General features: G+C 41.8%; 3 protein-coding genes across 9 annotated transcripts in view; 2 read left to right on the top strand and 1 right to left on the bottom strand.

Moving 5' to 3' along the window:
• Positions 1–6,939: 6,939 nt before the first annotated feature.
• Positions 6,940–13,564, bottom strand: LOC135554199 (hsc70-interacting protein-like). The gene is made up of 13 exons (XM_064986343.1): positions 13,433–13,564; positions 12,980–13,114; positions 12,496–12,544; positions 12,320–12,404; positions 10,425–10,498; positions 10,127–10,193; positions 9,928–10,012; positions 9,718–9,828; positions 8,756–8,858; positions 8,533–8,649; positions 8,395–8,446; positions 7,930–8,174; positions 6,940–7,825 (listed from the first exon to the last, which is right to left on the bottom strand). The coding sequence occupies exons 2-13, from the start codon at positions 13,087–13,089 to the stop codon at positions 7,694–7,696; spliced, it is 1,230 nt and encodes a 409-aa protein (XP_064842415.1). The 5' UTR covers positions 13,090–13,114; positions 13,433–13,564; the 3' UTR covers positions 6,940–7,693.
• Positions 13,565–13,619: 55 nt separating this feature from the next.
• Positions 13,620–21,513, top strand: LOC135554198 (xaa-Pro aminopeptidase 3-like). The gene is made up of 10 exons (XM_064986342.1): positions 13,620–14,023; positions 14,528–14,650; positions 14,848–15,255; positions 15,484–15,668; positions 15,744–15,806; positions 15,929–16,042; positions 16,221–16,306; positions 16,418–16,601; positions 19,680–19,800; positions 20,205–21,513. Exons 1-10 carry the CDS (start codon positions 13,951–13,953, stop codon positions 20,369–20,371), a joined length of 1,524 nt encoding a protein of 507 aa, XP_064842414.1. The 5' UTR covers positions 13,620–13,950; the 3' UTR covers positions 20,372–21,513.
• Positions 21,514–22,252: 739 nt separating this feature from the next.
• The window catches only part of LOC135554195 (histone acetyltransferase p300-like), a 28,697-nt gene continuing 24,384 nt past the window's right edge, over positions 22,253–26,565 (top strand). For 3 of the 7 annotated variants that reach the window (XM_064986335.1, XM_064986334.1, XM_064986333.1), the window contains exon 1: positions 22,254–24,552. In XM_064986335.1, the coding sequence (XP_064842407.1) occupies positions 24,459–24,552 (94 nt within the window). In that variant the 5' untranslated portion in view covers positions 22,254–24,458. Of the gene's footprint in view, positions 24,553–26,565 lie in introns of all 7 variants that reach the window. The other 4 variants (XM_064986337.1, XM_064986336.1, XM_064986331.1 and 1 more) reach the window with 3 other exon arrangements.

Here is a 26,565-nt window from a genome sequence, read left to right as displayed (position 1 = left end):
TCAAACAAACAGTAACAGATTATCTGAATACTTCTCTGCATGCTTTATTGTCTAGCAAGCCAAGACCACTGGACTTGGTGTGTGTAGGAGCAATGCATTTTTGTGAATAGGGTGGTGATCCTAATAAAGTGGCAACTGAGTGTAGATATCACAAACAACTCATTTTGAGCAGTGTCTGTCTGTTATACGTTTGATCAATGGGTATAATGGTAAATCTGATCCCCAAGGTCCTCATTGGCTCACTTGGATATATATATAGAGTTGGAGGTAAAGAAATAAATATTCAACAAGGACATTAAAACACTGACAGAATTCTTTCATCCACATCCACTCGCATAAATATGTATTTTAAAGTATAAATACCCTTCTAAGACCACTGTCTTTCTGGACGTTTTAAAAGGTTTGCAAATAGTTCTTTCTGCAAGGAACGTGAATTGAAAGGGGTTTGGTAAAAGCTATGTAGGTAACGTAGTTTCTACACTGGTATAATGGGTATAATGTGTGGCAGTTGCACACCTCCCTGCTGAATTATGTAGAGCTGATTTGGGCCAGTTGATTATATTGTTTTCATGATCTTTTGTGAAAAAAATAATTTTCACATAGGCTTTGTACTAGCAGTTTAAGAGAGCAAATTGCATAGGGACAGCTTGGTTGAAGTCCTAGTTTTTAATGGTTAGTTTCAGTAGATTGCAGAGGGGTTCACATACAGTTCAGAGGCAAATAATAATGTATACATCTTATCCACCCTCTGGTATCTTTCAATACCCATGCTGATATACAGTGGGGCAAAAAGTATTTAGTCAGCCACCAAGAGCAGTGATGTTTTGGGGCTGTTGCTGGGCAACACAAACTTTCAACTCCCTCCAAAGATTTTCTATGGGGTTGAGATCTGGAGACTGGCTAGGCCACTCCAGGACCTTGAAATGCTTCTTAGCCACTCCTTCGTTGACCGGGCGGTGTGTTTGGGATCATTGTCATGCTGAAAGACCCCGCCACGTTTCATCTTCAATGCCCTTGCTGATGGAAGGAGGTTTTCACTCAAATTCTCACGATACATGGCCTCATTCATTCTTTCCTTTACACGGATCAGTTGTCCTGGTCCCTTTGCAGAAAAACAGCCCCAAAGCATGATGTTTCCACCCCCATGCTTCACAGTAGGTATGGTGTTCTTTGGATGCAACTTTGTCCTCGAAACACGACGAGTTGAGTTTGTACCAAAAATTTAGATTTTGGTTTCATCTGACCATATGACATTCTCCCAATTTTCTTCTGGATCATCCAAATGCTCTCTAGCATAACTTCAGACGGGCCTGGACATGTACTGACTTAAGCAGGGGGACACGTCTGGCACTGCAGGATTTGAGTCCCTGGCGGCGTAGTGTGTTACTGATGGTATGCTTTGTTACTTTGGTCCCAGCTCTCACCAGACATCACCAGCAACAACGTTGCCTATGGGCACAAACCCACCGTCGTTTGACCAGACCGGACTGGCAAAAAGTGCTCTTCACTGACGAGTCACTGTTTTGTCTCACCAGGGGTGATGGTCGGATTCGCGTTCATCATTGAAGGAATGAGCGTTACACCAAGCGAGATCAATTTGGAGGTGGAGGGTCCGTCATAGTCTGGGTCGATGTGTCACAGCATCATCGGCCTGAGCTTGTTGTCATTGCAGGCAATCTCAACTCTGTGCATTACAGGGAAGATATCCTCCTTCCAATGTGGTACCCTTCCTGCAGGCTCATTCTGACATGACCCTCCAGCATGACAATGCCACCAGACAATGAACCTTCCTGTCTCAGCCTCCGGTATTTATGCTGCAATAGTTTATGTGCCGGGGGGCTAGGGTCAGTCTGATATATCTGGAGTATTTCTCCTGTCTTACTCGGTGTCCTGTTTGAATTTAAGAATGCTCTCTCTAATTCTCTCTCTTTCTCTCTCTCGGAAGACCTGAGCCCTAGGACCATGCCTCAGGACTACCTGGCCTGATGACTCCTTGCTGTCCCCAGTCCACCTAGTCGTGCTGCTGCTCCAGTTTCAACTGTTCTGCCTGCGGCTATGGAACCCTGACCTGTTTACCGGAAATGCTACCTGTCCCAGACCTACTGTTTTCAACTCTCTAGACACAGCATGAGCGGTAGAGATACTCTTGAATGATCAGCTATGAAATGCCAACTGACATTTACTCCTGAGGTGCTGACCTGTTGCACCCTCTTCAACCACTGTTATTATTATTTGACCCTGCTGGTCATCTATGAACATTTGAACATCTTGGCCATGTTCTGTTATAATCTCCACTCGGCACAGCCAGAAGAGGACTGGCCACCCCTCATAGCCTGGTTCCTCTCTCGGTTTCTTCCTAGTTTCTGGCCTTTCTATGTAGTTTTTCCAAGCCACTGTGCTTCTACACCTGCATTGCTTGCTGTTTGGGGTTTTAGCCTGGGTTTCTGTACAGCTCTTTGTGACATCAGCTGATGTAAGAAGGGCTTTATAAATACATTTGATTGATTGACCAGTCATACTGCTCATTCTGTGCGTGATTTCCTGCAAGACAGGAATGTCAGTGTTCTGCCATGGCCAGCGAAGATCCCGGATCTCCATCCCATTGAGCACGTCTGGGACCTGTTGGATTGCAGGGTGAGGGCTAGGGCCATTCCCTCCAGAAATGTCCTGGAACTTGCAGGTGTCTTGGTGGAAGAGTGGGGTAATATCTCACAGCAAGAACTGGCAAATCTGGTGCAGTCCATGAGGAAGAGATGCACTGTAGTACTTAATGCAGCAGGTGGCCACACCAGATACTGACTGTTACTTTGGATTTTGACCCCCCATTTGTTCAGGGACACATTATTCCATTTCTGTTCGTCACATGTCTGTGGAACTTGTTCAGTTTATGTCTCAGTTGTTGAATCTTATGTTCATACAAATATTTACACCTGTTAAGTTTGCTGAAAATAAACGCACTTGACAGTGAGAGGACATTTATTTTTTTGCTGAGTTTAGTAGAACTCGGCTAGGCGAGGACAACATCTGTGCCTCGCATACTCCCTGTGTAGTGCTAGGGCAAAAAACAAAACACTTGGAACCCCGGGGACAGAGTTTGGGAAATCCTGGTCTTATACAATTGGATAGAGAGCAATCACTGCAGCTGTTCACGCCATGTTAGTGGCCAAATTAACATCTTCAAATCAAAACCCAACCTTAATTTATCTGTTGTGACGCACAGATGTTCCAAAATCGGCTTTAGATGAGACTGACTTTATTACCAAAATTATTTTATTTACACCTCTGTAGTCAATTTGGACACTGGAATAACTGTTTCTGACTCAACTCGATGCAACATAGGCCGTTTTCAAAGGGATTTGTTGTTTTCAAAAGGCAGTCCTTTAAAAAAAAAAATTAAGTGCCAATATTACTGTGTCCCTCTTGGGATGACATAGCAACAACATAGCTTCCTCAAAATAGTTAATCTAAACTAAATCAGGAAATCCGTAATTCGTTTAGATGTTTTGCCGACGAGGTCTGAGAAGCGAAATTGTACATCTAACTAAGATGTTTGGTGCAGTATCTCTCAAATGGAAAAATGTGCACGAAAACTCGTCTTCTCATTGAATGAATTACAACAAACAGTTCATTAAAGAATCTTGTACATATTTCCCACTGAGGGAGTTCTATTACTCTGACACAGGTTGAACCGGGCAATGGCCTGTCACGTCATTGTGGCGGAAAAAGGGAGGGACTGGGCACTTTTTAAATCAAACAGTAATCTGCGCCCGCTTGGTCATATTGTCAACAAGGCAGCATGGTGCATCTTCCAGAAACACACATCTCTTTTACATGAAATACATTTTGCATTTTCAAACTACCTTTCATTGGGATGGCAGAGAAAGCGTTTTTTTTCATGTAAAAACACAGAATCCTACTCATCACTCAATGTGCTTAATTATGTCACTTTTGTTTTGAGACGATTTTGCTGTCAGCTAGAGTGGGCACCTGGCTCACGCCCAGGAGGCAAACCCGTTCCAAAACGAATGCAATCACTTTTCCTACTCAGAGTAGTTTAAACCGGGAAAGTATGAGTAGTTTAAACCGGGTGAAAAGTGATTGCGTTCGTACTCTTACCTCGGAGTAGTACTATTGACCAGTCACCGAGGAAGCGGGTAGATTTCAGCTATCGAACTTCGTTTTGCATCAACAACAAACAAAAAAGTGTGTGCACGAAATGTTCCGACTGGGAATCATGCGACAGGCTTTAGACACGGGTCCCACGTGACACAATATTGTAATCCACAGCAGGAAGACAAATAGCCAGTGAAAATTAGCTTTGGTGGCCTTAACTTCATGTTGTTTTGCAATTATAATATTGACAAAGTTCCAGTGAAACTTTCTGCTTTTCATCGGCAGGTTTTCTTGTCATGGTCCTTAATTTATAAACACAATTTTTCTCCACACAGATATTATATATGGAATAATCGGGAGATATTGTATAAAAATACCTCTCTGTTTTTAGAATATTGGTTCCGAAATAATATCCTATTGGTGAGCCAACTGGTAAATGCAGAGAGTCTTTTACTCAGTTATAAAGAATTCTTATCACTTTACAAGGTCCCTGTAACACCTAAAGATTTTGCAATTGTTTTAGATGCCATTCCCTCAGGTGTTGCTTTATTATTCAGGAACGTGTCAAGACCTGACCCTCAGAGCCTACCTTCTATTGACCCTGTTGACTCATCAGTAGGAAAGATTTGTTTCTCTTTAGGCCCATTCAACAACAGAGCGATATGATCCTAGTTTCAGCAGGATGTTGTATCTATACCTTATGTCATGCCTTATTGGAATGGATTTATTGATAATATCTGTTGGAAAACAGTTTGGATGTTGCCACACACATACCTACTTGTTAACAAAATTAAGGAAGTTTCCTTTAAAATTATTCATAAATATTATCCTGCCAACCACTATATGAAGAAGTTTAAGGAAAACATCAACTCAAATTGCTCCTTTTGTAATGACCACCCAGAAACAGTTTTGCATCTTTTTTGGCATTGTATGCATGTAAGAAAACTGTGGCAAGACATCAATAGGTTTATAATTGAACACATTTATGAAGATTTGATACTATTGTGGAGAGATGTACTGTTTGGATTCTTTACATTACAATAGAAATAAGATGAAACATTTTTATGTAATTAATTTCATTATTCTTTTGGCCATTTAAAAATTCCATATACACAAATGTACACAAATGTAAATTTACAAACAGAAAACCACATTTTCGTACTCTACAAAAAGAAATTGAACTGTATTTTAAGACGGTTAAATGCTCTACTAACAAAAAAGCTGTTAGAATTGTAAGTATATACATGTCCCTTACGGTCCTTGTGTAATTGTAATGTGATATTGTACCCCCTAGCTCGATTGTCCATCGTTTGTAATCTATGTATGCTTGTGTTCCCTCATGTGCTTTATGTATTGATTTGTTGTTAATAAAAAAAAAAAATTTTTTTTTTTAAAAAATAGTGAAAATTAGCACAGCAGCCTGTGGTACAGGCTGGAGGCCACAAGGGCCAATTAGTCAGTGGCTAGGTTTCCATCCAATTGACTACAGATATTCATGATTATATTCTAAAATCAGCATGAAGAAAATATGCGCATTTTCCCACCAGTAACAAGGTTTCCATACAACCTTTTTTATGTGAGTAAAGTCTAATGATAGGCATGATGGAAACTGAAAGTGTTACGTTAAACTGTCCAAATGTCGACAAAAAATATGGGATATTTTTCTGTTGGTAAAATTAATTGTGCGAGAAATGTCGGTGGAAACGCTTTTATGTACAAATATTAATGAAGTAAACTTGGAATCACGTGATGACATGTGTGGTCCTCCAACTATGACTCGCCGGGAAAGCATGCAGTTGATTAGGCTACAGATTAAATAATTTATGTAGCTAATAGCCTACATAATTTGACTATTATGGATAAGAGTGATAATATTTTATTTAGTAAACAGCAGTCAAGCATCGATCATCATCTCACCAGAATCAGAACTTCAATATTTATTGAAAAGGAGTATGAATATCACCGTGCACATTCAGCACCCTTTGAAGTTCATAAATTATTTCATTTTATCCTAATAAACTGCATGGTTTCTTGGGTCGTAGTGGGAGGACCACACACCGGATCATCGTGTTTCCAAGTTTACTTTGATGGTTTTTATATCATTATTTGCGCATAAAGGCGTTTCAATCGCCATTTGCACAACAAGATCCACCATGTCATACTAGCAATTTATCGGTAGCATTTTTACAATTATACCGAAACCTGTTTCCATCAGAGCGGTCTTTTCTTCATTTTTTTTTATACATACAACTGTGGATGGAAACATGTTATAGAGCAACAAAACTGTGATCTATCATGGGTGAATTGGGACCGACTGACTCTACAAACACTATTAAATAGTTATTTATGATGCAAGGTGATTTGTAAATTAGTCAGTCACTCCTTGCTTTTAAAATCGTCTGCAATGACGAACGCGCCCAGTAATTGCCACTGCCTTTCGAAGCATTATGGAGATAACAATTATCTGACTTGCGCCTGCCTACATGTTTGTTAGGGCGGAGGCAAGCAATCTCATCATTATATACAGTATCCCTGCAAGGTTCTGCAGTTGCTCAACAACTTCATTCTGCAGCCATCGCCTGCATTGTGAGAGGCTCTACTGTCAACCAATATGTTAGGGTGTTTGTTTGACCCACGTGACCAAATGCATGACTGAAATGGGAACCAACGCGATTCATACAGTGGAGGCTGGTGAAGGGAGGACGGTTCATAGTCATGGCTGGAATGGAATTAAACACTCCATCCACAAATTACATTTCATCTACTCCATTCCAGCTACTACGGCCATCCTCCACTCACTGATTAAAAACAACCATGACAAAATAATTTGCAACAACAAAATATTTATTGATTTGAATTGATATTTCCATTACAGTTTCAAAATCAAACAAAAGAGTAATATTACTTGTTTTTTGCATTTGGAAGGAGAGTCAGACATGAAAAAAAAAATTATGTTACAGTGAATGTGAGTAAAACAGAAAACCTGAGGGAAATAGTTTTACCACATCCACTCCTGATAGAAAACAAATAGCCATAGTTTTGATTGGCTCAGTAGAGAACACAGAAGATGACAACTCCATATAATAATGTCTCTAAAATGTTCCTCAGAGCTGGTGTCTAATGTGTGAGTCCTGTTTGACTATTCCAGATTCAGGTAAAAAACAACAAGGGATGGGGTGGGTGGCAAGAGGAGTCAATGGGAATTCTAAATGAGAAGGCTCTGACAGGCTGTTTTGATTCCCCATTATTAACCAGTAGTGTTCCCATCAGTATCCATGAGTTGGCTTGAGTAACCACTAAGAGCTAACAGCCCCAAATAGGTGGGCTCCATTTAAGAACATACAGTATAAGAGTTGCTGTTGACCACCCCTTCACAAACCCTTGTCTAGTGTAAAACTTGCTGCATGCCTCTAGTCTCCTCTTTACCCATCTGCCCATCAACATTACCCATTTGATCCATACACAGTGGAATAATCTCAAGTAAGCTTTTTAGCTCTCCCGACACCTGACAACATCCATTTGCTACTCTCCCGCCACTCGTTCTTCTTCCCGCTCCCCTCTTTTTTTCTTCACCTCTCCTCTAGGGCGAAGGGCTCCCGAACTTGGCACTCAGCTTGGTGATGAGGGCCATGACCTTGGGGTTACCCTGGTACTTGGCGATGTTAGCTGGGTTCTGAGCCACATCCTGGAAAGCTGCCATCACCTCAGGGTCCTTGAGAAAAAACACAGGAGAGATGGGATTAGATATGGATACTGACATAGAATCCAAGCGCTAACTGTAAGACTGCAAACACTTAAATTTAAGGAGCGTCGTACCTTCATGGCGTTGAGCACCTCCGGGTCGTTAAAGAGCTCTCCCAGACCAGGCATGCCGAAAGGAGAGCCTCCAGCCCCCCCTGGGAAACCGCCAGCACCCCCTGGGAAACCGCCAGCACCCCCTGGGAAGCCGCCAGCACCCCCTGGGAAGCCGCCAGCACCCCCTGGGAAGCCGCCAGCACCCCCTGGGAAACCGCCAGCACCCCCTGGGAAACCGCCAGCACCCCCTGGGAAACCGCCAGCACCTACAGCATGAGACAAGGAACCCAGGATTAATGCGATTACAGGGCTCCAATGGACCCTTGGGCGATGGTCAGATAATGTAGAGCAGTGGTCACCAGCCCAGGTACTGGAGAATTACAGGGCCAGGGATTACAGGCCTTTGTTCAAGCCCTGCACTAACAAACTTGATTGAGCTAATCGACTTATCGTCAAGACATTTCATGAACCCATATTCCCCATTACCTGGGAAACCTGGGAAGCCACCTCCTCCTGCTGCTTGTCGAGCCTCCTCCTCCTATGCAGAGTTTAAAAAAAATGTTTATGTTGAGACACTATTTTGAAATTCTTATTCTCCTCTCTGTTCTTGCACCAAACACTCACCCTCTGAGCTTTCTCATGTTCTTCCCTCGCTTTCTTTACCCTCTCCTTCCTGTCCTTGATTTCTTGCTCCTCCCTCTTGCGCTCATACTTGCGCCGGTGCTCAATGATTTTGTTAGCCTGAGTAGACAAATAGCATGAGTTGAAAGTCAGACCAGAACGCACTGATTGACCAGACAACCTTGAAACTGCTCTGGTTTAAAAAATACATTTAGTGGCTGGGTACCTTGGGCTGGACCTCTTTCAGCATGGCACTGGCGTCCTCGTCGTAGTCCAGTTTGCAGGCAGTGGCCAGGTCCTTCGCTGCCTCCTCCCAGTGCCCCAGCAACCTGACACAGAAAGAGAAATGAGACTCAAAGTATTGTATTAGGGGTGTGCCAAAATGGCCATACTCGTAATCGTATCTGTAAAATGACAGTTGATAGTCTGATCGGATGAAACTTGTGACCGGAAAAAATAGAAGTGTTTTAATATTTTATTTACCTATGGACTTATTAGATGTTGACAAAATACCTCCTTGCACATTCACTGCAAAATAAAGCTGCAGATTAGGAGCAGCACGCGGAGGTGTGTCTGTCCTCAACTTGCAGCGGGTAGCCAAGTTTGCTGACACTCAGTCAGAATGCCCATCAGCGTTTCATATTTTCCCCCCTACCCATGCCTCGCATGTTAAATATTATGCACATAGATAGCTTGATAGCAAACGTCCTCGCCATGTGATTTATCATAGTAGCAGGAAGCAGCAATCTAAATTATCAGACCGAAAAATAAATATGCAAGAAAAACAGATCTTTATCAGAATGAAAAATATGCAAGGAACAATGATCTGGTGAAATTATGACATGAGTGGACAGAGAAATACAGCTTCACTCTATCCAATCAGAGCAGCATGATCAACATACAGCCATCTCTTTTCTTTAGACAGATAGCCAGTTGAGCTATTTAGACCATGTAGAACCTTGCACATTACTGACTAACTTGAGAAAGATGTGTGCTGACTCAAATGTATTTTTTCCGATCACAGATAACAAAATACACCGATCACAATCGTATCCAGAAAATTGCCCATATCCCTTACAATCCTCATTTTGTTTGAATACTCAGCACCCCCCTATATTGTATTACTTATAAATCATATACAACTGCATTGTGTCTGAGTTTGAATATGCAGCCTATCAAGCAGCATACTTGTGAGCTTTCCCCCTCCACTTGTAGGGCTGTGCAGAATCTGGGTTGATGTCAATGGCTCTGTCGCAGTCCCGCTTAGCTGCATTGGGTTTCTGCATCCGGATATAGACGCTGGCAAAGAACATACGTCAGTCTGTATGAATACTACGTGATCATGTACTAGAGCACATCATGTGGTATGGCATTGTTAAGTCTAGCAGTGGGACTCACCTAGCCCTCTTGGCATACATGATAGCTACCCGTGGATTGAGTTTGATGGCTTCAGTGAAGAGGTCCAGGGCTTTCTGCAAGTCACCTGTATTTGACAGCACCAAAAAGTGATACTTATAACCACTGGTCATTAAAATGTCTTCCCGATTTACTACAAGGTCAGTGCAATGTCAATGCAAGAACCTTAGAACAAACCCACCTTCTCCTAACGCTTCGATAGCTCCCATCTTCTTCTCGTTGGCCTGGTCCATCATTTCATCTGTCACCTAAAGGAACAAGAACACACTATTTATCGGAAAGACATATGAGATGCCAAGAGGTTTTCTGCTTTAGCTGGTATATTTCAAGCAGTCTTCTTCAGGGCTTGCATGCTCACTGAATGCATTTCTCATTAGTTCTCATCTGCAGAAACTCCCCAAATGAAAAGCACTTCATGCACTCTCCCCTCCTTATGTTATATTAATAACAGATGTCTACAGTAGAGTAAATATTCTCACCTCCAGATTTTCTAAGTCTCCCATCTCCTGAGGTTCATCGGTGTCTGGCTCAATCACCCCATCTTGGTCGATCTCTGAAGAAGCAAAGGGATCCATCAATGACTTCAGAATTTTAGAAGATATGAGAGACACTGAAAGTTTGCGCCTCTAATTCCGTTATTGTATGTTGTATACAGTGGCAACCCGTCATTCAGGAGGGGTGGGACAGAGCCTCACCTGTTTTAATCCCCACATTTTTTGTGGGCTTGCCTGTTTTGCAAGTTATTTTGGCATGAATACGAGTCACATATCAGTTTGCAAACAATGTAAAATAAATATATATAATTGAGTTAATAAAGCCACATACAAATATGGTCTTTCACCCTAGCTCAGTGCTTTCTGTGGTGGTGGGGCACGCCAGCAGAAAATAGGAGCGTTGCGCCGTGATTGGCTCAGTGTTCTGTCACTCATGGGGACACTAAGTCACAACCAAGTAGTAAGGGTAGACATCGAAAATTCAAGCCCTTTGGCTCCTGCCATAGAATTACATTAGTAGTGCTCTTCCAAGAAGGCTCAAGGTCATTGGCCACAGATAAAATCACGTCAAATCATGATATGTGCAGTAGCTTTGATTGGACTGATCATGTCAACATCTTACTTTCAAAATCTTAGCTAGCAGTCATCAATTAGACAATCTACAGGCAAATCCTTTTTAATCCTTGCCATATGAAAATAAATAATGGAGAAATTATAGTTAAATGTATTTTTTAATTTTTTATTTAAACTTAATTTAATAGGTAACAAAATGTTCCTGCGAAGGACCACCGCGCCACCTTCCTGTTCAAGTGAGCACATCACAAGTCCAAAAATGTCTTATATGCTGCTGCATAAATTATGTAATATGCCAGGGAGATATGTATACTGTAACTAAGAAAGTAATACATAAAGTATATGTTGCGTATATGTTGCGTAGTAAACTGTTAGTAGACCATGTGCCTCACCCTAATAATTTGGTCTATTTTCACCTCTTAATTTCACCTAACGTTACTGTTCTGAATCAGTGGTGCACATGTAGCCTATAACCTGTTTGAGAAATGTCATCATTGAATATTGTAAGAGCTTTCATTGTGTGCTTATATGCCCCCTTTATTTATCCTATGGTTCTGATTTGGTATACAGGGAAAACACCAAGAACAGCCCATGTTCTGAATTATGTCGCTATACATTTCAAAAGTGCAGAACAAATAGTTATATTGACTACATCCGTTCTGGTTCGCTCATTAATATCTTAATCGAAATTACAGATGACCTCTTATCCGCTTGTCGTCCCCTTATGCCATAGTTTGTACATCTCAATTGTCCGTAGAAACCACATTTGTTTAATTAAGTCAGGCATATCATCTTTTATTTTTTTAAAGGCAGTAAATGAGGCCGAATGAACTGTTTCGCTGCCAGACAAGGCTCCGCTAGTGGCCAAGTATAGCAGTGGTAAGGTGTTTGAACTGCTGTAGGGACAGCTTTATGTAGGTCTTAACAGTTTGTGGGCACCATGTCACCGTTATAGTGCAATTAATTTATCGTTTAGTGGTGCAATTATTATTATTTTTTGCCCCACCAAGATTTACATGCTACAATCGCCACTCTTTGTATAAGCACTGCTCAAGAGCTTAGCAATCAGTTTATAAGGCAGCATTACAAACTGTGTGGTCATGCAAAGTATTGTTTGTTATTCACTGTATCACTGAATGCATTAGATGGAATGGAACTGGAAATGTCTGGGTGATGATTTATTGGTATGGTGTGTGAGTCAAAAAAATAATTTCCTTTTGGCCTGTGTACCCATTTTCTTTACGAACTCAATGGGTGACTGTGGGAAAATGTGTGGGCCAGGTGTGAGAAAGCTGCCATGGACATACCTAATTCACTCTCCTCACTCTCAGAGGGGGCATGGGGCTCAGGAGCAGAGGCAGGGGGAGGAGCTCCAGCACATGGACACCCACCCTGAAATGAATAAGTTTTATTGGCTGAACTGTACTGGTAGGCTGTCAAATATAGCAACTGGATGGATATATGAAACAAGTCATACTTATACCTTGCATGAAGAGTCATTTTGGGGGGCTTGTGGAATTGTAGCTCCCATTCTGAAAAAAAGAGAATCTTCTTTCAAATTTGAATTCTCTCCAATATGAGCCTTTACATTTTGCCAACTGCTGCCAGTACATGTTGGTGTATTACTTAGTACAGTAGGAATTCCTATATTTTATTCAATTAATAAAGTACTTTGTACTGACTTATATCAGACAGAGAAATATGCCTGATATTTAGCAGCAGTGAGTGGGTGTGACTGCGGCGTTCCCGTTCAGGGTAGTCGGGGTATTGGCAACAGAAAATCACACGAAATTGCATTAACAATGACTTCATTCAATTAATTCTAATACTATTGATATCCGGGGAATAAACCGGGTTCTTAACATGGGTTGATCCGACTCCTAACAGATATTGGCCCGCTACTTTTGACGATAAAGAGCAACTGCACGCTTGACGCTGTGCGATAAACAGAAGGATTATCAACTGACCCTTGTAACCAGGCCCGGAGGAAGCCGAGCTCGGGAAGGTGCAATATGGAGGGATTTTCGTCGCATAACTTCACGAAGGCCTTCAACTCATGCACTTTCCGCGGGTCCATTCTCACTTCACAGGTCCAGCACACGCTACACAACAAGAAAGTGCGAGGAAGTAAAAATGAAACTGCTAGCTAGCTAAGAATGAGCATTGATAGCATACGCATGTGCTGCACAGCCTCATTTAGTATTATTAGTAAACTAGCTAACTCCTTTATCTCAGAAAACAGTTTGTCCCAGGGCACGTGCAGAAATGTAGCATGGATTGTGAGGATAGAATATTCTGGAATTTTGTCGAGTTAGTCATGCCGTGGGGATTATATGAATGCATGATAAAATCAGGGAAAACAAACCAGAAAGGTGATTTATTTCCAATAAAACAACGTATATGATGGTTAGATTAGCTACCTGTATGACCAGACAGCTCTTCAACGAGTGGTAGCTTCGAGTAGAGGGATGCAACCAAGCCGCCACAATAATCGCTATAAATTACTAGTCGATGGTGTATGTTGTTCCGTAGATGTTTTTAACGCAGGCATTAATTAGATAGAAACATATGACAAACAAAACAAGCGATGAGGTCCTGCGTGAATGGATCAAGTCGCAAACAAAAGAGGTCATATAATTGCTATCCAATCAAAAAACCTAATATTGTACTTCCACCAATGGTAACGATTGTCTTACAGGGGAGGCTGAAACTTGTCACCTTACAAGCACGGCAGACAAACGCATTTATCGACATGATAGTCACAAATTCCTACATGTTGGCTGTCGTATGAAGATGTAGTCTTTTTATATAGTTTTCGTTTGATGTTTTGTCTGCTAAAGTATTTATATTTTATGTAATTGTGTATACCGCAATACAATTTAGCGCCACCATGATGATGGGAGTTAACTGTCGCTGATAGTCTGACCGACTTGCAACAATGTTGCCCTCACTTAACATTTTGACCAGATCCATTACCCAATTGGTGTCACACTCAAAGTTTTGGAGTCAATGTGAGTGGTGAAATATTTGGTTATTTTTATTACAATGGTAGATTGTCATTTTTATATCTGGCCACTGTCCAGACAAATGAGCTTATCTCACTACTGTAGTCAGGGTCAAGATCACAATTGTGTACTCTTGACGTCCTTTTCTCAAATCCTATTGGAGGAGAAGGTCCGAGGTGCGGGACCTCTTGTATTCTCATCCAATGGGTTTTAAAAATAGGACGCGTGGAGAATGCAATTGAGATCTTCCCTATGATTTATGCAAGCTAATTTCACATTGCATGTTTGTATAACACAAATGCTTGCCTCAGCAAGATGGAAGGTATAATGCATGTTATTCCCCAATGATATGTCATACTTTTATTATAGAATCAACTTATAATGTCATGTATAAATCTTAAATCATGTAGATTTGCATGGCCAGCTGATTGTGGAAGACTCTGTAAAACCTAGGTGAAAAATAACTGAATTTATTTGCAAACTTTTCCCTCACTGGTAACCTCTCTGCAGGTCATCTGTGGTGTCCATGCCGGAATGTCTCCGTTATACCAGGAGGGTGGAAACCACGGAAGGTTCCACCAAGATACCTCGGCCAGCTAAGCCCCTTCACTCATCCACACCTCATAAAAAATGGTGAATGTACTCATGGGCATACAGCTATGTCCCATTTCTGCCAATCAGTAACTCTACATCATTTACCCGATATCAAAGCTCATTGTAATCTTATTCACAACAGCAAACTATGGGTATGAATACTGTTGTGTAGTACAGTGCAGTCGCTTCAGGGAGTTTTGAATGGTGGGTTTATAACTTCTTGCTCTCTGTCACAGGTGAGGTGACCCCTGGCTTAACTCAAACAGAGTTTGATCTCCGTCGGCAAAGACTGGCCTCTCTCATTGAGGTTCAGGCAGATCGGCTGGGACCCACTGCTTCGTCCAACAAACACCTCGTCATTGTCCTGTCCCACCCAATCTGCTACATGACCAATGACATCCCCTACCCCTTCCACCAGAACCAGGACTTCCTCTACCTCACAGGCATCCTTGAACCAGACAGCGCCCTGGTTCTGTGTGGTACTGGCCGCCCGGACCAGGCCATCCTCTTTGTACCCCGCAGGGACCCGGCCAGGGAGCTGTGGGACGGGCCCAGGTCAGGGAAGGATGGGGCGGCAGCGTTGACCGGGGTCGAGAGGGTCCATTGCACAGAAGAGTTGGGACTTGTACTCAAAAGCCTTAAAGGTCGGGGGTAACTAGAGGAAAGTCATTCGAACATACATATTTTAGAGTAAATGTTACTCTTTGGATGAAAGATTAGGGATTAGAAGCCTGATCAACGTAGCTCCAAATTGTGGATAAAATTTTAATTCCGAAACAAATGCAACTGTTTGAACCATTTCAAAGTGATGTAAAGAAATTAGACAAACTATATCACTAACAATTTTACTCTGATTGTTCCCTCTCTCTCAGGTAGCACTGTGTGGTATGATGGCTCCAAGCCCTGCCACCCTGGGCTCCACCAAACCCATGTTCGGCCTCTGCTGGAAGGGGGGCCCATAGTGCGCTCTCTCAGACCCCTTACACACTCCCTCAGGGCCCTCAAGAGCCCAGCCGAGGTGGCTCTCATGAAGGAGGCTGGTCGCATCACAGCACAGGTGAGTCCCCTCACACACGCCATGAGTGAAGCACTCTTAACTGTTCACATAAACCCTCTGCATCCCCTCTTTCAGGCATTCAAAAAGACTATGAGTATGTCTCAAGGGGATATTGATGAAGCTCTACTGTATGCTAAGGTGAGTTACAGGTCTTTAGACACTTTATAATTATGGTGTGTTGTCGTTGAAAATATGGTTTAACACCTATGGTAGCAACGATAATGATGAAATGTTAATGTGAATCTCTTTCTCAATCCCAGTTTGATTTTGAGTGCCGTGCCCATGGAGCCAATTTCTTGGCCTATCCTCCTGTGGTTGCTGGTGGAAATCGAGCCAATACACTTCATTACATAAACAACAATCAGATTGTCAAGGTGAAGGGACATATGCAATGTTGCTGCTGAATGTGGGCCCATAATTCTGAGGTCAGAAGATTTAGAATTCTTAACACCCCAGCATTGCCACGATGGCACATACTACATCTACCAGTAACCCTGTCTGTGTCCAGACAAATAAGACTTTGCCCAATTCCTTGTCTTTTCTTTCTCTCAGAATGGGGAGATGGTGCTACTTGATGGAGGGTGTGAATACTTTTGTTATGTCAGTGATATTACTCGCACCTGGCCGGTGAACGGAAAGTAAGTTGCATCAACAGAGATACCATTTTGGATGTTCGCTCCTTCTCTCCTCTCTCTCCCTCCTTTTAATGAAGTCTCCTTTTCTATCCCTCTCTTGCATGGTGAGCCCAGGTTCAGCCCTGCCCAGGCAGAGTTGTATGAGGGGGTGTTGGAGGTGCAGAAGGCCTGTCTGTCTCTGTGCTCCCCAGGAGTCAGTCTGGACCACATCTACAGCACCATGTTGGCTCTGCTGGGATGCCAACTCAAACAGCTGGGTATCGTGAAGGGCTCCACCAGTGATGCTGATACACTTAAGGTACGCTCAGTGTCTCTGTGTCCTTCTGCTCAAAGTAGTTCCATGGTTGGAGAAAATAACTCCAGGTCAACTGATAATGATATCAAATGCATGCATAGATAACTGAAGGGTGTTTAGCATCAATGTAAATGATATTGCTTACTTACTCATGTTTTAATAGTAATATTTAATTGAAAGTAATAGGTTATATTTTGTGGCTTATGGGGACCATGGAGACTCAATGGCTAGGAAAGGGTATTAGAGGTTAATGCTGTGTATCAAAAAACCTATTGGACAACAAACACTAATACACCATATAGGTCTTTTATAATACTAAATTATTACATTTATGTGTAGAAACTTCAGACATTGACCTTTTTAATTCAGATTGGTAAGAAATGTCAGGACTTGAGTTAGATTGCACATTTCCTGACAGTAAAAGGGCTCCCGAGTGGCACAGTGGTCTAAGTACAAGAGGTGTCACTACAGACCCTGGTTTGATTTCCGGCTGTATCACAACTGGTCGTGATTGGGAGTACCATAGGGTGGCGCACAATTGGCCCAGCGTCGTTAGGGTTTAGCCCCGGGTAGGCCGGCATTTTAAATACGAATTTGTTCTTAACTGACTTGCCTAGTTAAATAAACATTTTAAAAATCAGCAAAAATGATGGCAAGTCTAGATCGGACTTTACATTTTGATTCAGACAGTACAAGAATCAGTCTTTAACACCACTGATTTCAAAATGGGTACAGTCCAGAGACATGGTTAATTACCGACAGAACAATCTAGACATGTAAACGCAAGCATGCAGTTTCTTCCGTGTCGAATGTGAAAAACAGGCAGAGTTCTCGGGTGCAATACCCAGGGAAGCGTATAGTTTCTCCCAGGATGCAACATGGTAAAAACACTAAAATCTCTCTGTGTTTATGGGGCATCGGTCACTAAATTCATCATCCTCAGTGTAAGAGTCTAGGGTAGACAATGGCAACATGTTGGTTTGTAGCTTAACGATCAATGTGAGAAATAGCCATACGTTTTCTAAGACTCCGATTAAAAATATTAGGCCTATGAGGTTGCACAATAATCAGGCCTTGATGGTAGTTGGGAGAAGACCGAAAGGTCGGGGCCAAGGGTTGCAGCACGCCACAGGAGTAGCCTGTGTGATACCTAGGCTACTCCTGTGGCGTGCTGCAACCCTGTGTTGGGAGGCTGGGTAGGAGAGAAGGCAATCAGCAAGACCGGCGTGTGGTGGAGGAGCTTTCAGCAATGGCACCGGAGCGATTGATATCGGTTTGCTTTCTCGATTTATAGTTATTTTATAAATGTTTAGAGTGACCAGTGTAATTTCTCACCAAAAGATGGACATGCCATTAGGCATTCTAGCAGTACCAGATGGTCTCAAAATGGCCTAGAATAGGGGTTCTTAAACTTTTTTGGTCTGGGACCCAATTTGGTTTAAAAAAATGAAAATAAATAGTGACCCCACCATGTAAAAAAAAAAAAAAAAGGGGATGTAATCAATGGCCAATGTTAACTTTAAAATGTTTTGGCTCTGAGTCTATTACAAATCACTCAACAGTATTTCAATCGGTATGGTTTGAAATGCATCAAAGGTAGTGGGAAATTTAGAAGATTATCAGGCAATAATGTTGTATGATCTTCTGTGTAGAAAAGAACATCACCCCAAGTCTGATTTAGTGCCTAATCTTGTCCACTCGGTTGTAGTAAGAAGACAGAAACCACTCTGTTCATTACTGCATTTAGCATCAGTTATTGATGCAACAATTACTGATGTAACCGCAGTTCTATGAACTAAATGCAAATTATCTCGTGACCCCACTACAAATCAGGTAACCACACATGGGGTCGCAACCCCTAGTTTGGGAAAACCTGGTTTAAAACATGTTAAAGTTAAAAGAACACAACACAGGATGTTTAAGGAAATATATTTAACATTTTATTCCAAAACCATCACACTGTTGTAGTAGTGTGATGTACGGATGTTGGAGTAATGATTAATAAATGGTGAGCAAACTGTTTAAATGCCTTGTAAATGGTTTGCTACTGACCGTTATTATAAAGTGTTAGGCCTACCCATGATGGCAGTTAGCTTGGCGATCAGAGCGTTAGGCCAGTAACTGAAAGGTCGCTGGTTCAAATAAATGAGATGACAAGGTGAAAAATCTGACTGCCCTTGAGCAAGGCACTTAACCCTAATTTACTCCAGGGGTGCTGTACTACTATGACTGACCCTGTAAAACAACACATTTCACTGCACCCATCCGGTGTATGTGACAAATATGTCAAAATGAAAGGCAGACACAGAACTGAAAGAAGGGACCCTATAAGTCAGTTAAAATCTTTTCTGGGCAAAGAATCCTGGAACTTTGGATATTTTGTGTTTACTTTGCTCTCTCGAATGGTCTGTGGTCAGGAAATGACATTAACGTCTTCTGGCCCATTTTAAACTGTAAAGTAGTGACCTAATTACACCCTTCGTATTGCACAATATCCCTGTGTACTACCTATAATCGAGGCATCACTTTTCTGTAGCAATTCAACTCGGGGGGAGAAATCAAGCCAAACCAAAGTTGAATATACATTTGATTGAGCAGCTGTGCTCTTTCAAAAGTTTTGGATTGCGAATTAAAGTGTAATCAATTACTGAAATATTTACTAACAATCCTGACTAGCAAATGCCTCAATATTGAGATTAATAGTGTACTCCAATCCAAATGTTGTCCAGTTGAGCAGGTATATTTAGAATACATGCTCATTGAATAAGAAAGCAGTAGCCTAGCTGTGATAATTTTGGTAGATACATTTTTATTTGTACTTATGGGACCAACACAATCCTTCCCTCCTGAAATACAAATTTTAGATGTCATTAATAGACAAAAGTAGATGAATACCAGCAGTAATAAATTAACTTACATTTCTCAAACTGAAACTTGACCATAGATAAACCTAGATTTGTAATGGAAGGTAACTTTATCACCACATAGAATGAATTTTCCGTGAGATATTGGAACATTGAGTGCAGAGCTTGAGCATGCAGTGTACTTTGCTGCTTTGGTGACCTGTATTGCTGCTTCTAGGCGGCGCGGCGCTACTGCCCCCACCATGTTGGTCACTACCTGGGCATGGATGTGCACGATACCCCTGAGCTTTCCCGCTCTCAGCCCCTCCAGCCTGGAATGGCAATCACAATAGAGCCAGGTACTATATACATGAGCAAGGATACAATCTCTCTCTCTCACTCACAGTTCACTTCTTCATATTAGTCATATTCAACTGATTGACAAACTTTGAGAAACTGTGCACTTTTTAGGCTGGATTAACACTCCACTAGGGGTATTCTGCCTTAGAGGCAACACTGTATTACTTCACCACTCACCACACGCACAGTGGGCTCCACATAGTTTACATGGTAGAATGTAACTTCACACAAGTATCATTTATGTTTAGCTAAGGAGAATGTTGTGTAGTGTAAACCCAGCCTTCCCAGTGAAACAACCAGCGATTCCTATACAAACACTGAAGCACTACTGTTCCAGTGTTTAATGCATGTGTGTGCATGAATGCATCAAGTGACTACACTCCAGTCCATCTCTCTCTTTAAGGGCTGTACATATGTGAGGACGATGACCAGGTTCCAGAGCGATTCCGTGGACTTGGGGTGAGAATAGAGGACGACGTTGTGATTCAAGACGAGATAAACCCCTTGATCCTGTCCTCTGACACACCCAAAACCATTGCTGATGTTGAAAGAGCCTGTGCCAAGAGTTAGGGCTGAGAGAGACCAGACATGGGGAGGGTATATACCTTGAAGTGTGACCGTATACACTCCTCAAAATGCTGAGTGTGAGCAAGAGTGAGTGTTCATCCCTCTCGAGTGACTGGTCACATTTCAGTGGGTTCTTCTTCAGTATTGGCGATTGCACAATTTAATGTGCATCCTGCCAGCTACTGTGCGGGATGGAAACAGGGTTTCCCCAAAAAGCGTAACTACCAACAAAAAATGAACTAACTACCAAAAATAAAATATCAAAACAACTTCACTGTTAAAAAAATAAACTGATCTGATCCCTACACAGGCTCAGGGGGAGCCTGGGAGGGCGGGCTGTCTTCCGGCGCCAATACCCCTTCGAAATAAAAATTATAAAGTGTTGGTCCCATGTTTCATGAGCTGAAATAAAAGATCCCTGAAATGCTCCATAGATGCAAAATGCTTATTACTCTCAAATTGTGCACAAATGTGTTTACATCTGTTAGTGAGCGCTTCTCCTTTGCAAAGATAATCAATCCACCTGACAGGTGTGGCATATCAAGAAGCTGATTAAACAGCATGATCATTAAACTGGTGCACTTTGGAGACAAAAGGTCACTCTAAAATGTGCAGTTTTGTCACACAACACAATGCCACAGATGTCTCAAGTTTTTAGGGAGTGTGCAATTGGCATGCTGACTGCAGGAATGTCCAAACAGAGCTGTTGCCAGACAATTTACTGTTAATTTCTCTACCATAAGCCGACTCCGACATCATTTTAGAGAATTTGGCAGTACATCTGACCGGCCTCACAACCGCAGACCATGTTTAACAATGCCAGCCCAGGACCTCCACATCTGGTTTCTTCTCACCGGGGGATTGTTTGAGAAGGGGGAGGGTGTATTTCTGTCTGTAATAAAGCCCTTTTGTGGGGGAAAACTCATTCTGATGGGCTGGGTCTGGCTCCCAAGTGGGTGGGCTTATGCCCACCTATGGCTGTGCCCCTGCCCAGTCATGTGAAATCCATAGATTAGGGCCTAATTAATTTATTTCAATTGACTGATTTCTTTCTATGAACTGTAACTCAGTGAAATATTTGAAATTGTTTAATTTTTGCATTGATATTTTTGTGCAGTATAAAATCCTTAAATCCCCAAAATGTTTCTGCTGCAGCCACAATCTCCAGTTTCTTAGACTTCTTTGAGAGTTGAGCCGCAGTTTATAACTGGCAATGAACACCACAAAATCCACCTTTTTAACACAGGGTATCTTTTGACTGGCAGCAAACATTTACTACAGGCTGTGGTACATCCACTACCATGTATCCACTAGCATCACTTGTTTTCCCAATTATTTATATGGGTTTCTGGAGGACTGCGTGATTATTCCTCATGGATCTGAATGTGGTAATGCTTTCATTGTCTTTTCTACTATAAAAATAGAAAATGTCTTCTCACAAACTAATACAATTCACAAGTTCCTTGCAGGATAGGAGAGCATTAGATAATGGCTCTATTATGCAAGAATCGTCTCATTTATTAGGAATATTGGGATTTGAGGTGAGTTTATTGAAGACAAATGTATATTTGTGTGTGTGTGTGTGTTATAGTTTTTATACATAGTCATGTCTAATTGAAAATGCTGTTAACAGAATATTCAGTTCTATTATTTCTAACAGTTGGTCATAAATCTACTTAAATGAGACACCTGATATAGCCTATATGAGCATCGTTTGCCGCAATGATAATCTTATTTGTATCGAGAAGTGAAGCGCCCTCTTAAATATATTCTGATATGTTGGTGGAACACGACGGCCCCCTACAGATGATAGCGCTAGTATTGCCACTCCGAAAAAATACGAAATGATTTTCCGGGCAATCCCGAGTACCAACCCCCTTCACGCCTAATATTGCTGTACCTCAATCCTCCCCCGTGTCAAAGGAGTAGAAACAACAAGCCGCCATTTTGTTTGTGCGGACAGACCGAAAGAGGCAGGAGATACCGAGAAAGAAAGCGACTTCAGCGCGGATAATAGCGACTCCGAGACCCGCTGGTGAAAGAGTGGCGATGTCGTGTCGGTGCGAAAAGAGGGATGAAAGTAAAAACAAAAGATAAGGCAGAAGAAGAATGAGGGAGTGAAAAAAGGATATTATTTGAAAATCCAAGGAAGGGGTGTTTTTACGGAGCGGAGAGGCGGAAGAAGGCAATATATTTAACGAAGAAAAAAACCTGCGAGCGAAAGAAAAATAAAACACGAAAAAAAAAAATCATAATTTACCCATCGCCACAGATGAAAAAAATGCCCGCATAGACAAATATACCGATACATGTATATTGGGTATTTGAGGGGGTGTAAAAGGCAGGTTTAAGGAAAATATAAATTAGGATAATCGTGAAGGGGGGGCATTTACCACCACAAAGACTCAATGAAAGGATTTTGTGGACCACATATGTTTGGGGGTGTTGCTATCATTATCTTATGGACGAAGCTTGACACTTTTCTAAAATAGCCATAATATTGTTGCGATCCCCCCCCCTCTCGCTTTATCAGATTTTCGCTCATCGCTGTATTCTCTTGTTCTTGGTCGGGATTTTTTTCGTCACTTGCATTGCAACCTAAATCAGCATACGCAGTGACCGGTGATTTCTTGTAATATTTATCAACCAATTTCATCTTTCTAATCAATGTTGATCTTATTGCAGTGGGTTATATGATTACCTTTTGAAGACCTTTCTTGGGAAAGCTTTAAATCGCAAACACTTGGGCAAGTAAACCAAATGTCCTCTGCAAAATAAAACTAGGACTAATTGAATCAATCTGATAGGACATGAATTGGCACATTCTGAGCTAGAACTACGCGATTTTTGCCTTAATTAGCCTAAATTATTTTTCAGGACACAAACTAATTGCTCAAAATTGTATTGCTTCAATTTAACCTCATTGCATGTAATTGGCATAATCGCGCAAAGGGGTGCAACATCCAAATGTGCATTCAGTGTCCGTTATTTTTTCCAATTCAGTGCCGTGCATTGACAAACTAACAAAATAATGACACGATGTAGACTACAAGTAGATGTTAAGGGAAATGTATTAAGTGCATCGAATAGGAGCCCATAGGTGTAGTACAGCCTATCCTATTGGAGAACGGAACTTGATCAGTCAGCTTCACTGTATTTTTTTCAGATCTGAATTGCACCCCTATACAATTGTATTTATCTAAAAGACAATGCGAATTGTTTTCAGTGTTGAGGTTTTTAACCGATGCTTTAAATGCCTCTTAAACCACTATCACTCATTGGGACTGGGTATCCCGGTTTCATAGCCCAAAATATAGACAAGCCTATCAAGTTATTGTTTCTTGACGATCCCAATTTACGTATGGAGATGATTTTGATATTCTGTTACTGTGGGACACATTCATCTGTGTTTTTTTTATTAGACTAAGGACCTAACGCCATAATTGTATTAGTTGACAACTCATTACTTTGTGGTAATGTTGGGATCAAATTGCATTAACTGCAATGGCAAATCAGACAAAGTGGAAGATTTCTCCGTTTTCGGGTCCCTCATAACTGTTGCATGAGACGAGGCCCCCAAAGGTAGCTACCACTGGGGTACGGTTCGCTTGTGTTTATCGCATTTCCCATTTTGCTTCCCTGGACACGACCCCTCAGCAGAGTGCTCCAGAATTAAACACTCGATTTTGCCGGCGACTATGGCGGAAAAGACTGATGCTGCTATGGAGGACAGGTCTTGGGACAATTTTTCCGACTGCAAAGAGGCTAAATGAGATTGTCGAAGGCCTACTTGCTTGTCTTTTTCATCGACTCCACCTTCCCTCCTCTTTCTAAACTCGGAGAAATCTGTAAAGGAACAACATCTCTGACAGGGGAGGGGGATTGATAGCGACGGATAAGCATAGATCGAGAGTTGGAACGCTGAAAGGAGGAAGAGTATCGCAATTTCCTCGTTTCCCCCTACCGTCCCTAAACGGTGGGGGAAGAATCACAAACATTTACAGAAGGGAAGTTTGAAAGAACTCGGACGCAAACAAGGGAATAAGCCAATCCTTTGTGGATATATAGCTATTTTTTAATTCGAGAAAATATGGCCGATAATGTTCTGGAGTCCGGCCCGCCTTCAGCCAAGAGGCCTAAACTATCATCCCCTGCTCTCTCAGTCTCCGCCAGTGATGGAAACGGTAAACATGTAAAATGCTATAACAGTCCTGCCTAGCTGTTCAGGGATGTTCTACTACCTAGCAAGTTAACCAGCTTGTTTACTAAGTTCCCATGAACGAGCCACATCCATCATCAGCCAAGTTGTGATGCCAACGTTAGCTACCAATTAGGTGGTGGTAGTAAAGGTTTGCTTGTTACCCAACTGGTCAAAAGTAAAGTTGACTGGCTAATTGCCCTCCCAGTGTGATGGTCTGAAGTGAAAGTTTGAAGTTATCTGCCCGCTTGAAACCATGGGATAGTCCACGTATAACAAGTTGTGAACTCACAGTATTTGAATGTATTAGGTAGCTAGTTAGCCAATTTAGCTAGCTAAAGTTACTATAATTTAACTAGCAGAAGATTGCTACCATTTATGGATAGCCAGCTTGTTAGATATTTAACTTGAGCGTTGCAAGCAATAATGATGCATGCTTTTGATATTTGGGTAGCTATCTAGCTGAACGTTAGCTCTTATCAATCTTAGGTAAGGTGGCATAGCTAGCTTATCAGATAGGTGACACCATGTACATGATCAGTATTGGATTGGTGTAGGGGTTCATTTATTTGAACCTGTTCAGACAACTTCGCTGTAACATGGTGTCTGAAGTGTTATTATACTTACGGCAGTTAGTTAGCGTTGTGACCGAGCCATCACCACTTCTGTGTGTTGTGTACTGCTGCATTGTTGTCTAGTGGCTACACTTGCTAGCGAGAGTCAAGTTGCTCGTGAGCAGACGAAAGTTGTAGTGCCTTTTGTCGCCACATATGTAGCAGCGTAATGTTATTTTATGCGTTTGTATGCATGTCCAGCTTTTTCATACACTTTGTTTTAAAGTCTGCATTGTTTGGACTGACGTTATTCCTACCATTGAGTTCTCTTTTCGTATTTTCCCCTAATTTGCAGGACTGCTACAATGTTAACTCCTTTGAATACTTTGATAACATGGTACAAGTTAAATGTCAAGTTTAAATTATTATAGGCCAGATTGAAAAACACAGATTTCCTAATTGTGCAGACTCCACTCCCTGACGAATGCAATTCATATTTATTCAATAGGTAGGCTAAATTAGCTGCCTTGGCTGGTAGTTGGCACCCACGATTCCCCATTTTGTTTGTTTCTCCATGTTATGTCTGTCATCAGGATGCTTTTATTCACAAATTAAACAATTCAGGATTGCCCAAATAAGTTTTAGCTTTCGTTTCAATGCAACATGATACGAAGTCTAGATGTAACTTTTTTTGGTGCACTATGGCTACAATTCGGCAAAATATCATAATCTGTACTGTACTAGCTCAACCAAGTCGCCATTTCACTTGAAGCATATGCCTTGTATAATCATGTTCTCTCTCTTAACTTACAGCTCTGATTTAAGTCTCATCCAAGTTCTGTTGTACCAAGCAAGTCATGACTGGAATTCTAAGAAAGGCTCTGCACAGGTTTAACAAACCACTCTGTGGTGAAAAGTTGATTATGTTGGAAGGGAAGAGCAAATGCAACATGCAACCCCCCCCCCCCTCCTTTCCTAAAAAAAATATACTTTTCACCCTGTGAAGGATCAATCGGTTGGGCTGTGCAAATGGTGGATGTCAGAGAAGTCAGTCCAGTAAACCTCTGCTGTCTGTTGCCTCCCATTGTGATGGGAGTCTGAGGCATCTTGTGGACCAGGTGTAGCTCACAGTAGCATTTGCACAACCAAGCATTTGCAAAATCACTGCTTTAGATGTAGCTACTGACATCATCCCCAGACGTAACGCAGATACAAGTGTACACAGCTTACCATGTGTTTCATTGGACATGGTGGGGGGTGTATTAGCTTAGATCTTCATTTTAGTAAGAGTTAGGGGTATAGGAGGTAAATTGAGAAGGCTCTCTTGTTTATGAGACTGACGGGGACAGCTCCTCTGTTTTAAACTACATGTACGGCTGTTGTATCCATGCGGTGCAGAAGAACAATTTGAGTGTTCCCTGTGCTATAGTCACTGCAACTTGGGG

The sequence above is a fragment of the Oncorhynchus masou genome, chromosome 14 (assembly GCF_036934945.1).
Source record: "Oncorhynchus masou masou isolate Uvic2021 chromosome 14, UVic_Omas_1.1, whole genome shotgun sequence".
NCBI classification, from domain to species: domain Eukaryota; kingdom Metazoa; phylum Chordata; class Actinopteri; order Salmoniformes; family Salmonidae; genus Oncorhynchus; species Oncorhynchus masou.
The sequence above is the reverse complement of the archived record's forward strand: the minus strand, read 5'-3'. Positions and strand labels throughout refer to the sequence as shown.

What these genes read in the sequence shown, in the direction of transcription:
- LOC135554199 (XM_064986343.1), bottom strand. Translation starts at nt 13,089, where the DNA reads ATGGACCCGCGGAAAGTGCATGAGTTGAAGGCCTTCGTGAAGTTATGC. An exon ending in TGAAAGAGGTCCAGCCCAAG is followed by an intron (nt 8,650 to 8,755) that starts GTACCCAGCCAC and finishes TTGTCTACTCAG; the next exon opens with GCTAACAAAATCATTGAGCA. An exon ending in AACATGAGAAAGCTCAGAGG is followed by an intron (nt 8,447 to 8,532) that starts GTGAGTGTTTGG and finishes AACTCTGCATAG; the next exon opens with GAGGAGGAGGCTCGACAAGC.
- LOC135554198 (XM_064986342.1), top strand. Translation starts at nt 13,951, where the DNA reads ATGTTGCCCTCACTTAACATTTTGACCAGATCCATTACCCAATTGGTG. An exon ending in AAGCTCTACTGTATGCTAAG is followed by an intron (nt 15,807 to 15,928) that starts GTGAGTTACAGG and finishes TCTCAATCCCAG; the next exon opens with TTTGATTTTGAGTGCCGTGC. An exon ending in ACAACAATCAGATTGTCAAG is followed by an intron (nt 16,043 to 16,220) that starts GTGAAGGGACAT and finishes TCTTTCTCTCAG; the next exon opens with AATGGGGAGATGGTGCTACT.